This window comes from Argiope bruennichi, chromosome 11 (genome assembly GCF_947563725.1).
Source record: "Argiope bruennichi chromosome 11, qqArgBrue1.1, whole genome shotgun sequence".
Taxonomy (NCBI): domain Eukaryota; kingdom Metazoa; phylum Arthropoda; class Arachnida; order Araneae; family Araneidae; genus Argiope; species Argiope bruennichi.
The window spans coordinates 38,873,983-38,892,424 of record NC_079161.1 but is presented as its reverse complement, the minus strand read 5'-3'; the positions used below and the strand labels follow the sequence as shown (position 1 = coordinate 38,892,424).

The 18,442-nt window shown below is 30.1% G+C and overlaps 1 protein-coding gene across 4 annotated transcripts in view; it reads right to left on the bottom strand.

Annotated features, from left to right (window-relative positions):
* Positions 1 to 18,442, bottom strand: part of LOC129956919 (uncharacterized) — a 103,306-nt gene that overhangs the window by 41,981 nt on the left and 42,883 nt on the right. For 3 of the 4 annotated variants that reach the window (XM_056068957.1, XM_056068956.1, XM_056068959.1), the window contains 2 exons: positions 17,288 to 17,577; positions 2,449 to 2,583 (listed from right to left, as the gene is read on the bottom strand). In XM_056068957.1, coding sequence (XP_055924932.1) covers positions 2,449 to 2,583; positions 17,288 to 17,577 — 425 coding nt within the window. The remainder of the gene's footprint in view (positions 1 to 2,448; positions 2,584 to 17,287; positions 17,578 to 18,442) is intronic. The other variant, XM_056068958.1, reaches the window with a different exon arrangement.

Genomic DNA, 18,442 nt, shown 5'->3' with positions numbered 1-18,442 from the left:
GCAGGCAAAATGGTGTGTTTTATATCTAGTTTCGTACCATAGAGAAAATAATCGAGTGGGCAATTTCAAACAGCATTTCTTTTAAGACATCATTGTGGTCCTAAATTTCAAGCAGATCTATAATTTTTGTGTAAAAATTTAATACTAAAATTAACATATCTATATTTCTTGAATTAAATTATTCGCATTCCCAAGAATAAACAGACAGACAAACATTTCACTGAAGTAATTGGTATAAAATTTGATACTGATGCGTTTAGCTATGATACATATTCCAGAATTCAGGTATCTAATAACTATTTTCATCTTTTTAAATAATTAGAGTTCTTGATTAGTACTTTCTTTTTAAAATTCGATTAATCAATTTTGATAAAGAACCATATTTAAACTTTCATTAATCAATCTCCATCCGTGTACTGAATTGTGTTCACATACAAGAAAGCAACATTCACAACAATGATGTTATGCTTCAATATCATCTTAAATACTTATATTAACCATGTATCAATAAAATATGAAGTGGATTTTTTTAATTTCGCTCACAAAGCTGAAAATCAGGCGCGTTATAATTTGACTGATTGGTTGATGGAATTTAAAAATGAATTTACTCATACTTCAATAATTTTTAAATATAATGGTTTAAATGACTAAACATTTTAAATACATTTTTTACTACTGCTCAGGATTCTACTTATGCAGAATGCCTGTAATACGAATATAAGTATTGATAATGAAACTATCAGTGTATAAAATATTTTGTTTTTATTTGGAAGAGTGAAAAAAAACTATTGAGAAAAACCATGAGAAATAAAAATAACAAAAACAAAGTAACTGAATGAAATAGAAATAAGTATAAAAAGTTTGCACTATAATGTATACTTTTATATATAAGTATGCAATATTATGTATATTTATAATAAAAGATTTTAAAAAATGTATAATGTACGTTGAAATGAAAATTGCTTTTACGGTCATTCACAAAAACCGATTCCCAAAAGAAATTACATTTTTTAAGAAAATCAAACTGTACATAAAAATATAAATGTATATAAAAAAGAAAATGCTCAAATACAAATGACTTTCAAGAAAGAAACATGGAATATCTTCTATATGCCTGATTTATAAATATTTTTAATAATAAGATTGCAAGTTGTTTAGAATATTATTTATACTTAAATATTTGAAATAATTTTGTAAAATACTCACATAACTCAAAATAGTTGACATTGGTAATATTAATGATCTTTCCTCTAAATGTTTTTCATTTTATTTACCAAAGCGTTAATCATTACTAATAAAAACAAAATGCATATGCGTATTTGTTTGTTAGCTTTTTAAGACTGTTTGATCTAGACCTACAAAAAAATTTATCTAGATATTTCCTCATATTAGTATATATTTATAAGTATATATAATATAAAGTTTGTAGCAAACCCAGCAAGCAATTCATATTATTCGGCAATAGTAAATTGCAGTCAAAAGGCTCCATTACAAGTATCTCAACCTTCATAAGATTTCGACGATATGGTCGAGTATAACAATAACAGGAGAATAACATTGTCGAAAGCGCAGTACTTATACAGTGCCTCATTAAGAATATTTATTAATTGTCATAAAATAAATTCACCCTATTAAAAATGTTGGTAAGATTGCATTGTCTATACTCAAATCACCCTAGCTTTTAAAACGCCCTGCAACCAACCGAAACATCTCCCCTCGATTTTCATGCATACATGCACAATGTGGTTCATTTAAAGTGTAAATGGTACATTATGGTAAATTTCATGGTACAAGGAAGAGTATCAGATGTGTAATTTGGACCTAATTTATATGACATATTATGACCGAAACTGAATATTTCCACAATTTTTGTGTCAATACTATAAACCAGATTTCTCTTACCTATCTTATTATATTTATCAGTTTTCGTATTCACATAAACAAGGACAAAGAAACCAGCACAATCTAATTGTCTAAAGATTTACGTTGTCAGTTTTGTTTATTACGTCAAGAATTGTGAATTTGCTTTAAGGATTTGCTCAGTTTACACGTAAATATAATTTCAAATTAAATAATCATTTATTAATAAAAATCATTAATCTATTTTAAAAAAATAATCGTATCTTACACAGTACAAACATACAGAGAGATTGTCGACCTTTTACAGATTTAATCCAAAGTTTTAAAAATACTAAACGTAATTAAAAAAAATACATGCTGATTCGCATTCAATTTGTAGAGCTTTAAATGATCATATTCACAAACAGACAAAATGGTAAAAAAAGTTATCCAAGGATATCTAAAAAGATGCAACTTCATCAAAACCTCGAGGTCGAATCATTTGACGATTATAATACTTTCTCTTTGAATTTCTTTTATTTTAAAAGTCCATCAAAATGCACAACATGTGCATTTATGTACTAGCTGGATGGCCTCTCTGGAACTCACCTCTGTTACTCAGAAGGGAAATCCAGGCGTCCACTGACTGATCTCCAGATTTAGCAAAAGGGGATCCGGGTAAATAGATATTCCTCAATGTCTGGATCGAACTTCGAAGATTAGGAGCTGGCTGCTTGGCATGTGCTAAAACAATGCATAATAAAATATTTGCAGGGGGCTAAATATCATTTCAGAACTCTTCTTCATAATTATGGCCAAAGCCAAACACATGTTAAAAATTGGGACAAATCTGACCTATGAGGAATATTTTTATTTACAGATTCCATATATTCATATATATCTCGGATATATATTTACTATTTTCTAGCCTTTAATTAGAATATTTTTATTTGCTTATTCCATACATCCAGATGTATCACGAATATATATCTAATTTTTTCTAACATTTAATTAGAATATTTTTTATTTGCCTATTCCATACACCCAGATGTATCACGAATATATATTTAGTATTTTCTAACCTTTAATTACATTATTTTTATTTTCCTATTCTATGTACCCAGGTATAAAACAAATATATATCTAGTATTTTCTAACCTTTAATTAGAATATTTTTATTTACCTCTTCTATACACCCAGATATATTACGAATATAAATCGAGTATTTTCTAAACTTTCATTTATTTTGTTTACCTATTCCATATTCCCAGATATATATAACAAATATGAATATAGTATTTTCTAATATTTTATTAAATATTTTTATTTACCTATTCCATATACCCAGATGTATCACGAATATATATTTAGTATTTTATAACCTTTAATTAAAATATTTTTATTTACCTGTTCCATATACCCAGATGTAACACGAATATATATTTAGTGTTTTCTAACCTTTAATTACAATATTTTTATTTTCCTATTCCATGTACCCAGGTACAAAACAAATAGATAGCTAATATTTTCTAACCTTTAATTAGAATATTTTTATTTACCTGCTCTATATATCCAGATATATTACGAATATAAATCTAGTATTTTCTAACCTTTAATTTTTTTTTTGTTTACCTATTCCATATTCCCAGATATATAACAAATATGTATATAGTATTTTCTAATATTTCATTAAATATTTTTATTTACCTATTCCATACACCCAGATGTATCACGAATATATATTTAGTGTTTTCTAACCTTTAATTACAATATTTTTATTTTCCTATTCCATGTTCCCAGGTATAAAACAAATAGATATCTAATATTTTCTAACCTTTAATTAGAATATTTTTATTTACCTGTTCTATATACCCAGATATATTACGAATATAAATCTAGTATTGTCTAATCTTTAATTTTTTTTGTTTACCTATTCCATATTCCCAGATATATAACAAATATGTATATAGTATTTTCTAATATTTCATTAAATATTTTTATTTACCTATTCCATACACCCAGATGTATCACGAATATATATTTAGTGTTTTCTAACCTTTAATTACAATATTTTTATTTTCCTATTCCATGTTCCCAGGTATAAAACAAATAGATATCTAATATTTTCTAACCTTTAATTAGAATATTTTTATTTACCTGTTCTATATACCCAGATATATTAGGAATATAAATCTAGTATTTTCTAATCTTTAATTTATTTTGTTTACCTATTCCATATTCCCAGATTTATAACAAATATGTATATAGTATTTTCTAATATTTCATTAAATATTTTTATTTACCTATTCCATACACCCAGATGTATCACGAATATATATTTAGTGTTTTCTAACCTTTAATTACAATATTTTTATTTTCCTATTCCATGTTCCCAGGTATAAAACAAATAGATATCTAATATTTTCTAACCTTTAATTAGAATATTTTTATTTACCTGTTCTATATACCCAGATATATTATGAATATAAATCTAGTATTTTCTAATCTTTAATTTATTTTGTATACCTATACCATATTCCCAGATATATAACAAATATGTATATAGTATTTTCTAATATTTCATTAAATATTTTTATTTACCTATTCCATATACCCAGATGTATCACGAACATGTATTTAGTATTTTCTAACCTTTTATTAGAATATTTTTATTTACATATTCTATATACCCAGATATATAATGAATATATATCCAGTATTTTCTAACCTATAATTATGATATTTTTATTTACCTAATACATATACCCAGTATATCACGAATATATATCAAGTATTTTCCTTTTAGAATATTTTTATTTATCTATTCCATATAACCAGATATATCACGAATATATATCAAGTATTTTCCTGTTAGAATATTTTTATTTATCTGTTCCATATAACCAGATATATCACGAATATATATCTAGGCCGGCGTCCTGGCCTAGGGATAGCGCATCTTTCCCTTGATCTGGGCATCCCGGGATCGAGTCTTGATTCGGGCATAGTTGTTCTTTACCTTGCTCTCTTTCTATGAGATATGTTAAAGAGCCCCCCCCCCCCCCTGTGAAAAGAGGTTGTGCAAGGAAGTGTGTGAGTGTCATCTTCATATGAGATAAAGTCAGACTTCTGCCCTCGGATGCTCCGGGGTCTTTATCCTTAGAAGTCATTGCATCCCTCTTTCCCCGATTTTTTTAATTGGTGTTCAATCCAAGGGGAATAAGCAACAAACATATATATATATCTAGTATTTTCTGACCTTTAATTATGATATATTTTTATTTACCTATTCCATATATCCAGATATATAACGAATATATATCTAGTATTTTCTAACCTTTAATTAAAATATTCATTAATTAGTAAATCATTTAATTAGACGATAGCCAAATGGATAATCTAATGGCATCTAAAAAGAATTTGCTTCGTTTCTAAAATCGTTGAGAGATTCCCTGATCCTTACCAAATATCTAAAGATTTGAAGAGGATCTGTTCCTCATAATTAGAAATTGGACATTTTTGCCATCTTATTAGATTAGATTTATTAATCATTCGATCCTATATTTATTATGTAGTAAAGAAGAAAACAAACATCATTCCTGCTTTCCAAATTATTGGGATATTAGACCTGTAATTTCTTTATAAGAATTGTGAAAGCTACTCTTGACTTCAATCTTGATAAACATACCAGGGGAGTGGTCTTCTCAAAACTTTCTCGCATACTCTCGAATAAACTTGTGCCAGAGAACGCCTTGCATGACACTGGCGTACAATAGTTACGAAATATTTTTTGGCGTGAAGTTAGCATTTTTACTGAATGTATCGTGTCATCCTCTACGAGTTATTTCGAGTCCCTGACATAAGGTTAATAGTATCCGAAAATCGAATTTATGTTTCAGACACGTTTTTCTCAACCGATTGAAACAAAAATTTTACACAAAACTGCGTTTATAGTCACAAAATCCCATATTTAATTTGATATGTTTAAGTCATTGCATTATCGTGTTTACATTTTTCTGAATCACTTGCTTCTAAAGTCAGCGGGCTTGTCTATGACAAGTGCCATTAGAAACAACAACAACAATAACATTTTTCTGAATGTACAGACCCATAGACAGTCAACCTGTTGTTGGGTTTTGTTCATACTTTGACAGGTGTCTACACTATAGGTGCAAAATCATTGTTTCGAATAATATCTATATAGCTCTCTTTGTTTTGTTGTTATGTTAATTTATATTCGAGCAGATGGGACTTCCTTTGAACAGATTTTGCACAAAATTTGATAGATATCTGCAGATTTGGTGTATAGACCGTACAGCAAATTTCAACCGTCTAGCTGAAATCGTTTTATAAGTTATCTTTGTCACAACAGACCAGACAAATGGATGGACTTTTTCCGAAAATGTGTTTTTCGAACTCAGGAGAGTCTAAAAGTGGAGATTCGCCGAAATCTCGCGTTCGAATTTTTTGACGATTACTATACTTTCTCTATACTACGTAAACTGGAAAGTAAAAAAGGACACTCTATCATATTCTTTATTATAGAATTTGAAAGAACTATGTAGAGAGAAATTTAAACCCAACAGCGCATCAAACAGCCAATTAACTATTGCACCATGAGGGAACTGAAATCATATTGCTTAGCAGTTCATTACATATACTCGGTCTTATGCTGAGGTGAATTATTTACTGATACATTATATTTAATGTTTATTACTTGATAATAGCTTAAATTCTATAAATATGCAACAGTTTTCTTTACTTAAAGTCAAAATCTTATTTGAAAATAACGGGAGGAAAAAAGTGCCAATAGTCTCCACAGTTTTTTATGTACAGTGGGTAAAAAAAGTTTCCTACGGAAGATAAAATAAAAAATAAACTAGAATAATTTCAAAACTTTTATTTTTATCTTTGCAAACTACTTATATATGGTTAATATAAGTTTTTAAAAGATAGTTTCACAATAAATTTCTGTTTTTTAGAAAACGCAACAAGTACATTTGCAATTTTTAAGACAAATGACGAAACGTCATGCAAAAAAAAAGTTTCTGTATTCACTATGGAAATTCTTCTTGACGTGTTTCATAACTGACCCGCAGTAAATATTCGAAGGTTGTTGGTTTATCAGAATTAAGAACACAACATAGCAACAATTGTTAAATTCCCGTTTGTAGCTGATCGTCTAGAAATGGAAGTTCCGAAAGCCATTCGAGAGCTAGTGATTTGGTTGTGAAAAGAGGAAAGAATTAATGAAATCACTAACAAACCAAAGTCTAAAGTGCAGTACATTATTAAAAAATATCGTGAGCTACAAACATTTGAGGATAGAGATTGATCCGGAAGAGCTCCGAATAATCTAATCACTAATATCGCTCCTAAATCACTTGCATACAAACAATATTATGCGTAAGGTGCAAGATAATCCGCGGATTGGTGCATCTCAATTGGAAACTTATTTAATGGTCGGTTACAACATTAAAGTCACACCTCAAATGGTGAGAAATGTCATTAAAAAAAGGTTATAATGGACTTGTGGCCCTTAAGAAACCTATCATAAATCTTTGCAACAGTGAATAGCGCCTCGAGATGGCAAAGAAGCATATAAGCAAGCCTCTATCTTTTTTGGGAATCTCTCCTTTTTAGTGCTGAATCAAAATTTAATTTCCATGGGTCAGATGGTTCGAGTTATGATGTGGAGGAAGCCCAAGCAGCAGTTTGAGAATTTATGTGGAACTGTGAGTCATAGTGATAGCGGAATCATGGTATCATGGTGTGGAGGTGTATAAATGCTGCTGGTATCAGAAATTTATGTTTTATAGAAAGAGATATCAATAGGTACATGTATCTTGACATTCTAAAACAAAACATTTTAACCAGTGCAGAAAAACTGTCCCTTGGAATTGATTTTACTTTTCAACAGGTCATCGATTCTAAGCACATCTCCAAGATTTGTAAAGAGAAGTGCCTTTATCATGTTAAATAACAGATTCATAACCCTCCTCAGTCTCTCGATTTAAATCCTATGGAACATTTATGGGAAGAAATCAGCCGTGAACTAAAAAGAACACAAAGAACAAAGTTGAACTCAAAAGGGCCATTCAGGACATTTGGAGTAATATTTCTCCAAAACAACAAATAAAAAAAAACTCATGAGGGTTATTTCATAACGCTTGAGAAAAGTCAAAAAGGCGAAAGGAGGGCCTACCAATCATTAAATGTAAGTTGGTGACCATGAAAAAGATCTTTCATGTACTCTGTAAATACTGTACGGAAAGTTTTTTTATTTTTTATTAATTGCATTTTCGGTTCTTTCAATTAACGTATTTAATTTTCTCCATAGTTTTTCTTTTATAATATTCGTAAATAATAAATAAAATTTTGGTAAGCCAATTTTCATTTTCATTACAAAGTATTTTTGTGTCAAAAATTAAAATTTCATTAACAGTCATAGATGCGTTTGGTAACATTTTTACCCACGGTATAAAATAAAACTCAATATACAATTATCAACGCAATTTCATTCAAAACTTAAAATCCTATCAATATATCAGTGTTTCTATAGAATAACATGGTGAAAATAGTTACTCTGTAAATAATATATATTTGTTTGATAAGTTTGAAATTTTATGGATTTTTTTTTTCATTATTTGATGCAACGAAATAAACTGTAAATAAAAGTCAGCTGAACTACGATAAGAGGATACAATGTTATAGAAATCCAGCTTCATTCTATATTCTATAAATCCATTTTCATTAACTGAAATTCTTAGGCTACCATAAGTTCATTAAAAAAAAAAAAAAAAATTCTTACTTGCGAACATAAATTTTGAAAGCTCAAACTTTTCCTGACTGAATTCAGAGAAGCAAAAAAATGGGTGTAATATATAAACAGCAGAAAAAAGTTTTCTACTTATCAATAATAGATAATTCGATAATATTTTAATTTTAACAATAGATAAAAATTATAGAAAAATTTCCACACAATAGTCTTGAACAACAAAAAAGATTATCTGTCAAGATAGATTTTTAGAGATACAACAAGATATAAAACAAAAGATCACGAATAAACAAAAAGAGATTTAAAAAATTATCTGCCCCCCCCCTTTTTACTTTTGAAAAGGATGTGAGGGCTTCAAAAAATATCTGTACTTCATTTTTTAACAGCAAAGAAAAAAAGACAAAATTATATGCATTTTAGTTTAGAAATATGAAAATTAAAGACTAATCATGCCTCATGCATCAGTAGAAAACAAAGTCAGAGGTCGAGTAAGAATGTCATTTATCTTTCCTCTCTCTGCCTTTGATAAACGGATAAAGATTTTTGGCATCTTTAAAAGAAATTTAAGAGCCAGTAGTTAAGAACCATACACTTTGAGAAATTCGAAATTTCAAAATTAAATCCACCGTCATGACAGAAAAATATTTTTACATCGCCATTTAAAAGCTCAAAGAAGAAACCTGAAGTTAAAATTACTTATGAACAACCCAAGAGATGGCGTTACAGGATCCGTTGGCTTCCTTAGGAAATAAGCAGAATTAAAGACCTGAGAAATGGTTTTAAGTTTATCTAAGAAATTAAGAAAATCCAGTGAAAAAATGCCTAATAAAAAGCAAGTCCTTAAAAAAATTCAGGAAGCTGAAAATGTTGCCTGCAAGGTGTGTATCTTTGCAGAAATAATAGTAGACCTTTAAATGAACTCTCGAAACCATTGGTGGAGTCTGTTGTGAACATCATATTTTCTTATTTTAATGCTTTTTTCCACCTTCCGTACTTTTTTCTTTTCTTACTATAGTTTAACTTTGTACTTCTATCTACCAAAACTTTTTTCTACTAACTTTGCTTCACTTAAATTAAAAAAAAAAAATCTTTGTCATGTATTAATGAAAACACTGTGGAATTGAATTTACAGGCTTTAAACTTGGTCTCTCCAAAGAATGATCCACCGGTTCATCATATTTTGACTTAAAAAAAATTAGAAGTCAGTAGTTTTAGTAACACTGTTCAATACTTGGGTAAGTTTTAAAATTCACTTAGAGGGTGTTTGAAATTTTTAAGATTAATTTTATCGTCATGAGAGAGAAAGTTTGTGCATCGTTATTCAAAAAAACATCAGAGAAGAAACTTGAAGTTAAAATTACTAACGAAACAAACCAGTAGATGGCACTACAGATTCTGTCAGTTTGTTTCCTGTAAAAATCGGCAGAACTAAAGATGTATGATAAATGCTTTTATCTGAGAAATTTTAAAAATCCAGTGAAAAATGCCTAAAAAGCGAGCAGTCTCCTGAAAAAAATCCATATGGCTGAAGAAATTGCCTCGATGGTATTTATCCTTGCGAAGAAGTAATGAAATTTTTTTAAATAAACACTCTAAACTATTATGCAAGTTTGATAATGAATAAGGTGTTTTTTTCTTATGTTAATATTCCCCTCCCCCTTTCCTTTCATGTTTTTGTTACTATAATTTAACTTCTATCAACATAACTTCTTTCTAATAACTCGGCTCAAAAAAAAAAAATACTTTGTTATTCGCTGATCAAAACACTACGGAATGGAAATTATTGCTTTTATCCCCGGGCTCTCCTAACGAATGTCCCAAGGATTCACTATATTTTGACTAAAAAAAATTTAAAGAAATCAACTGTTTTAGTAACACTATTCAATCTTTGTGTAATTTTTTTTTTTTTTTTTGTATCGTACTAAGTCAGTACTCAATATAATCTAAAGAAATAAAGTTTTCCAGTGCAAATGAAAATTAATTAATTGGAATTATTTATTTTGTAGTGATCGTAGCGCCATCTTTTATTCATGTCATTCTAAAGCGCTACCCATCTACTTTCCCTAATACAATCTATGTTAATACTTCGCCCGGGGAATCCCCGTTCTATATATACGTGCGCTAAAAAAAAATTGATGGCACAGTATATTTAGTAGTTCTATTTAAAATGGACATACATTTTGCTCAATTTTATCTCCGCACTTAATTATTATTTAGCTCAGAAGCTTTTGATACTCTAAGAAAAGAGGAAATGGCTTTTGAAAAGAATGTGCAATAACCTCAGATAAATGAAATGTTATTAGTATTAGAACTAAGTAATAAATAAATATGTCAGCTGTTACAAAAAGTACAAAAACTTTGGTACATGGATTATTCTACCACTAAAATAAAATTTCTTATGTTTGGAGATATAAGTAATCATATATGTCAGTTCAGACACAGCGAAAGGGATGAAGAGTTCTCAATACTGAGTGTAGACCGCTTTTAGCGGCAATTTTCCTTGACCGGTATCAAACCAGAGACTGGCAATAGTTTATCACAGTATCGTCAGATTCTTGAATATTACTACATGCAGTAATGAAAACAACAGAAATGACAAAAAAAATAATAAAATTACTTTGTCAGTTACGAAACCTTCAACCCTTCGCTTTTAGTTTTTTACTTAATTTAATGAGAAAGCACAATAAGCAGATGGCGCTGAAATATAACTCAATGAAGTGCAATTTGCGCCTGGTGTAAAATAACCTAACAATAAACATCAACAAATCTATGGTTTTAATTTGTTTAAATGCTTTTCTTAATATAAATATTCAAATAATTAAAAAAAAATTAACTGAATCCTCCTATTTATTAAATCGCTCAATAGATGGCATGAGTGCTAGGTAATTGAAAGATGAGGAATAAACGTAACCACACTTAGTTCATAGACAAAATCTGTGGGCTTTGAAATACCAATGTAGAGAACATAATAGAATTCAAAAACTCAATCGAAACAACATATAGTATATAAATGCTCTCTCACTATACGCAAAAATATTAAATAAGGAAGGGGAAATGGCGATGACATTTCTGATTTCTAGGAAGGGAGCGCCCTCTATTATCTCGATGAATGTTAGTGAGCAATTAGGGTGATTATAATTTCAACATAATTACATTTTTTAAGTATTGCAAACCAGGAGACAATAATTGGATACTTCGCCCTTCATTTCGAGTAAAATTTGGAATAAATATTATAAAGAAAATGAAATCTGCCATCGAAAATTTCAAGTTATCATGCGGGAACATTTTTATTTGAGAAATATAATTTTGGGTCACCGAGAATTTGATTTTTAAAGTCTAGTTGGCCGCACAACAATTTGGTTAAAAAAAAAAGTTAATATAACTTGTTGTTGATCTCGATGATAGCTTATCGGGGCACCCGTCCTTGGAATAGGACTATCCCCTTAAATGACAAAAACTGGTGGAAAACTTGACTTTTAATATATTGCCATGATAACTGTGATGGGTCTTGACTCTGCGGTGGAAGGAGAGTAACTGCCTTGGATCTTCAAACGAATTTTGGTCTTTGCACGTGAGGGAGAGTGAGTGAGCTGTCTGGGCCAATAGGAAAGCAGGTTGTAAGGGGAGTAGGAGAGGGTGATGCAGTGGGTTTTCGGAGCTCGGTCCGGGATAAACTATTGTAAATAGGTGACCAATCAGAAAGCTGGGTTATTGCAGAGGATTAACTTAACTTTTGTTCGGACTTAGCCGATCAGAGCATTAAGGATAATTAGTTTTTTCTCTTCTTTATTACTTGTTTTCCTTGCAAGTTTCACCGCTTCTATTAACTTGGAGAATTCCTGGAGTATTTCTCTAAGTTCTTTTAATGATTGCATGGTTTCTTGGAGTGAAGAGATTTCTTCGTTAGCCGTCAAAGTGGGCTCCGTGTTCTGTTTGCTGGGTGGGGAGATGGGTTTTGGGTCTTGTTTTCCTTGGTTTTTCTTGGTTATTTCTGCGCAGGAGATTCTTCCATTTGAGGTTGTAAGTTTGGGGAATTTAGAGCATCCTTTCCAGGCAGCTGTGTGTCCAGTTTCGTTGCAATTTACACACACTGGGTCTTTGATTTTTTCCGTGATGTTACAGTCCCTGGTTGCGTGGGTTCCACCACATCTGATGCATTTCGGTGTCATTTTGAAATTTCTTGCTGCATGGAAAAAGCCAGCACAGTTATAGCACATGGTAGCGGTCGTTTTTCTTCTGTAACTTTCTATTTTGATTCTTAGATGAAGGAGGGATTTTTCATTGTAAATGTTGATGGAATTTCTGGTTTTCTTAACTTCCAGTAGGAAAATAGGATAAAGTGATTGCATCTTATAGTTTCTGAGTTGGGAGATTCTGTTGATAATGTAATTTCTTTCTTCAAATTCTTTTTTGATTTCTTCTTTATCTGGCTTTGGCAAACATAAGAGCTAGGAAAAACACCGACGGCATTTATCCCAATTTTGAGATCGATCTTGCGGTAAAGGATGATAAACAAATGGAAACTGATAACGCATCCCAAGAAAAACACAAGATTGATGATGATAACACCGAAACTTTCCAACAAGTTAAACCCAAAAAGGCAGCTAAGATCAAGAAAATTGAGTAAAATACTGAGAACATGGACACATCTAACAGATATAACTTATTCATATGAATACTTTTCAGAATTATTTATGATTAAAAAAAAGTAAGTGGTAGTAATTAAGAATCTAAAATCAAACATTTTTAATTTGGATATTGTCCGATGATTTGTAAGGTCTCATTTAAAATAAATTCTCATAATCGATAATCTTCGATGAACCACAGTTTTTATATTTATATCTACAAAAAATTTTTAACATTATAAATTTTATTTTTAAAACAACACCATATTTTCACAAGATAAAATTGAACCTACATCGTTCTACTTTAATTAATCTAATTGTTTTACTCTAATTATTTCATATTTATTCAAGTACAAAGAATGCAATAAATGTTGGTATGGAAGCGTATAAATAATTGCTTTAACTTTTTAATGCTTCATATTGTTTTCTAAAATGTTTATATCTATTATTACATTTCGTCAGCACAAAAATTTGGGGAACGTAGATATATTTTAAATTCTATAATTGGTATGTACTATCAATAATTACACACAGTATATCTAAAATGCAATTTATGTAGAATGTTTGATATTTTTTTCACAACTTAGTAAAGACAGTATACTAGAAATAAGATATTATTTAACGAAGCAAAAGTATTTTAGAAACATTTACTGGTATAAGTGTTGGTGATAATGTTAGTTACTCTAATTAAAATTCGAGGATATTCATCTTATTAAAATATCTAATTCAATGCATTCTCCTAAATCATGGAAATGAAAGAAATAAAAAGTAGGTAATAAAAGTAAAATTCAGCGAAAATCAGAAGGTAGAAATCAGGCTAAAAGATTCAGAAAAGTCTTGAACAACAGTTTAAAAAGGATTATCTGCCAAGACAGATTTTTAGAGATACAACAAGATATAAAACAAAAGATCAAGAATAAACAAAAAGATATTTTTAAAAATTATCTCCCCCTCCCCTCTTACTTTTATAGAGGCGGTGAGGACTGCAAAAATGATCTCCATTTCAGTTTTTGACAGCAAATGAAAAAAAGGCACAAAATTATATGGATTTCAGTTTAGAAATATGAAAATTAAAAATTAATCGTGTCGTATGCATCAGCAGATAAACAAAGATGTCGAATAAGAATGTCATTTATTTTTCCTCTGTCCTTGATAAGCATTTAATTTATATGCTCACAAAATTATGCATATACTAGGAGACGGTTTTTAACTCGGCAGTAAAACATTGACACCAAATTCTGCAAGTCCTGGTCTGTAGAAAAGAGACATCAAATAATGCATCTTTGAAAGATCCAGTGTGAATTATGGAATAAGATAATGACCACAGAAGGATATGCAGCCGTCAACAACAACAACAACAATAAAAAAAAAGGAACACATCTTAACTTCGTTATTTATTATCGCATCTTTACAATCTTGGTGTCGATGGAAATGACTCGAGAGGACAAATTTGTCGAAATGGACAAATTGATTAACCGAATCAATTAACATGTTAATTAACTACCATAGCAGGATTTTTTTTCCGTTACAGATATTATTTTTTATTGAATCGATTTGTCCTAATAAAATCAAATTCTCAATAAAATTTCAAGGAATTCTGATGATAATTTCGAGAGTTATAGGGTTTTGAAAAATGAGGCTTCAATGTTAAATGAATCTAATAAACTTTAGTCGATATCTCGGAAACTGTTATATATTTCTTTAGCTTTTTTCACTTAGCTAAAGTAAAATATCATATTTCTCAAAATCATGAAATAAATACATATATAGTACAAATTTAATATTTTTTTAATGAATTTTTAAAGATGAATGTGGGGAAAATGTGAACAGTAACAAAGCAAAATTTTTACATGAGAGCAAAGCTTGCTTAAATGCTGGAAAGTAAAAAAATGTCCTCATACTCCAAATAGTTTTCGAAATATACACAAAAATTGTGAAATACCCACAGTCGATTTGAATCGTTCACATTTTGGGGGACTGTGTATTAAATATATTTGTATTTATAAATCTAAGTTTTATGAAGCATGAGCTTTAACGGACAAGATAACATCGCAGTTAGTTAAATGTTGAATTTGTTTTCAGATCAGACGATTTTAATTCAACATAAATTCTGCTTTCTTTAAAAAAATTAGAATTTTTTTCCACTCAGACGATATAAAATTAGATTGCAGGAATGTTACATTTTTACTGTTTACGGCAGTTATCGTTTGTGAATAAATGAAGTAAAGATCCTAAGAAATCCGTACTATTTCTACCGGTCAGTGAATTAATTAACGCTAGAATAAGGAAATCAAACTACACCAGCATAAGGAAATTAATTAATACCTATTATTTCTATACTTAAGTGACTTAATTTTGTCTTAATGTTGTGCACTCATTCATAAATTTCGTTAATTAGGTGGGCAGTATTTTAAAAATATCCTTAAAATGATTCCTCTTCAAAGTTATAAAATAATCTATTCTTTTCAATTTCATTTATGAAAAAACATCGTTTTCGAATTTCTAATTTGTGTTACTGTAGCATGATAATGTGTTTGAATCAATTCGTTTGTATTAATTTATATGGATTTCATCAGCCGCTTATAACAGATAGAATATTCTTCACTCAGTCATTCTTACAGTAGCTTACAGTCGCAAACGTATTAATCTTTCTATCCGATTAACAAATGTTTCGGTCTGAATTTAAAAGTCCGTCCTTTTAATAATCACCTATGATTTCATTGGCTTAACAGTATTGGTTCTTTACAGTATTCGCATTTCTCCAATTAGCCACTTTTTTTTAAATGAGTTAAATCAAGTATTTCATTCGTCATAAAAATTAAGTTGCATCCTAATTTCTTAAGGATCAACTAACCAAGTCTAAATAATGAACTGATTTTAAAAGTAATGGAACTTCTTCAATATTTAAATAAAAAGATTTGAGTCGTGTTGCTTGTTCCTTTGAAATTTCTGGGATAAAAATTAAAAAAAAAAAAAGTTTTATTTTTCTATTAATAAGTTGAGACTTATTTGATATATGGTCCCCAATGGGTTAGCTCTTTTTGGGAGGTGGTTTCGAGAAAAAATTTCGAGATAGTAGTTAATTAACTATGTTAATAAAACTCGGTTAATCTGTTTGTCTTCTATAACCAACCAGTTTCTTTCAGTCATTTCCATTGACACTAATTTTATGAAGATACGATTATAAATAACAGAATTACAGAGGTGTTCTTTTTTGTTGTTGTCGACGACTGTACCAGGAATCTGATACCCAAGCTGTTGCTGGTTATAATGTTGCAGATCTACCCTGTCAAGCTACTACGCCACATCCTGCATTAAATGTGTTAGTGCGAATTAAGTGTTTCATTGTCATCCAATTCTATGTTAGGGCGAATCGAAAGTTTCGCAGTCTTCAAATTCTGTGTTAATGGGAATTGAGAGTTCCAGCTTTGAAATTAAGCTCTAGTGCGAAAGGACAGTTTCAGTTTTAGTGCGAAAGGAGAGTTTCAGTTTTAGTGCGAAAGGAGAGTTTCATAGTCCTCAAATTTTGTGTTAGTGCGAATTGAGAGTTTCACAATCCTAACATTCTGTGTTAGTGCGAATTTAGAGTTTCACAATCTTCAAATTCTGTGTTAGAGTGAACTGAGAGTTTCAGTCTGCTATTTCTTTGTTAATGCGGATTGAGAGTTTCACATTTGATATTCTTGGCCAATTTTGCGATGAATCTCAGATAATTCCCAGTTCTTAATCGACCAAAAGAAATGGCTAAATACTCGGTGTTTCTTCTAAATATTCCTACTGCTGGTCTTTAGGTATTCTAGTCTCTCAATGGCAGCAGAAAAATTATGCTAAAATAATCAAACCTCATATAAGGATAAGAACAGTATAAATTCTGTGTGTTTGAACTCAGCAGTCAATTATCGCATTAAAACTATTTCCCTTGCTACAGAGAGGACAACTTTTGACTTACCTGTACATATTTCATTAGTGAAATGGCAAACAAACTTATAATTAAAAATCATGTACATAAATAAATATATCTATGCGTTTCAAATGAGATGCTTACCTTGTAGATCATCAATTTGTGCTTGAGGAATTTGGAAACTCGTGGAAGTATATTTGATTGAAAATCCTCTCCCAGTTTCCGAAACATCCGAGGAAAACTCCAACAAGAGGGTGTTCCAGCTAGAGATTATTTGCGGGGGTGGTTTCTTTTCATTGCAAAATCTTCCGATCAAGTTGGATTTGTGGTTTTTGTCGCCATCAAAAACAGATAAATAATCATACTGACAGTTCTCTCCGCCTATGATGTCGAAATCTTGGAATGTCAAGTTGATGAAGCGTGACTCCTGTGCTCTGAAATAATATTCATGGTTTTTAAGATATCATTGTAAGTTTAGGATTTATATTTTTATATATGCATCATTATTTATGAAAAAAATAGGGCCACTGTATGTGAAAAGAAAGTATTGAGACGAATAATATATGTGCTAGAACTTCGCATTATGAATCGTAACGATCTAGCTTGAATTGGCCAGTAAGCATACGGCACGTCCTTCAAATTCGTGCTTTCTTTGATTTTTTAAATGGCTTGTTATAAATAATTTTATAGCTAAATTCATGAAATTCTAGTAAGGAATTTTTTGAAGAACATTTCACAACTGCGTAAAATTGACGAGAGTTTTTAAGAAACTTTTGATTCTCATGGTCATTAAAAGAAATTATTTTCCAGATCACAGATGTTTCCTTATAATTTCACTTCTGATATACTTATCAATATAAAAACTAACGTAACTTAAATGGAAAATTTTTATTAATTTAAAACAATTAGTTATGAGTTTTTATGAGGGCTATTGAGGGAAAATGATCAAATGATGATGATAATAGCAAAACCATCCTCTCTTAAAATTTCTGTACTACACCAGCAAGAAGTCATCTGATATTTGGCCGAGCTAGTTGGCATTAGACCTGTATGCACAATTGATCTTACTTAGAATCGAGTCTGTGGCCATAAAGCATCGATTCAAGACTTTCCCACCAGCTCACTCTATCCATAACTTCAAAGTATATAAACGCGAATAAAATATAATAAACATTGAAATCTGGTGCACGAAGTGGGGTATTGCTATCAATACGGAAGCTTCATGTCGTCATATTCGGTAAAAGGCAGCTAAAAAAACCGCCACCTACACTCGCATTCTTTGAAGATAATCTGTTATGA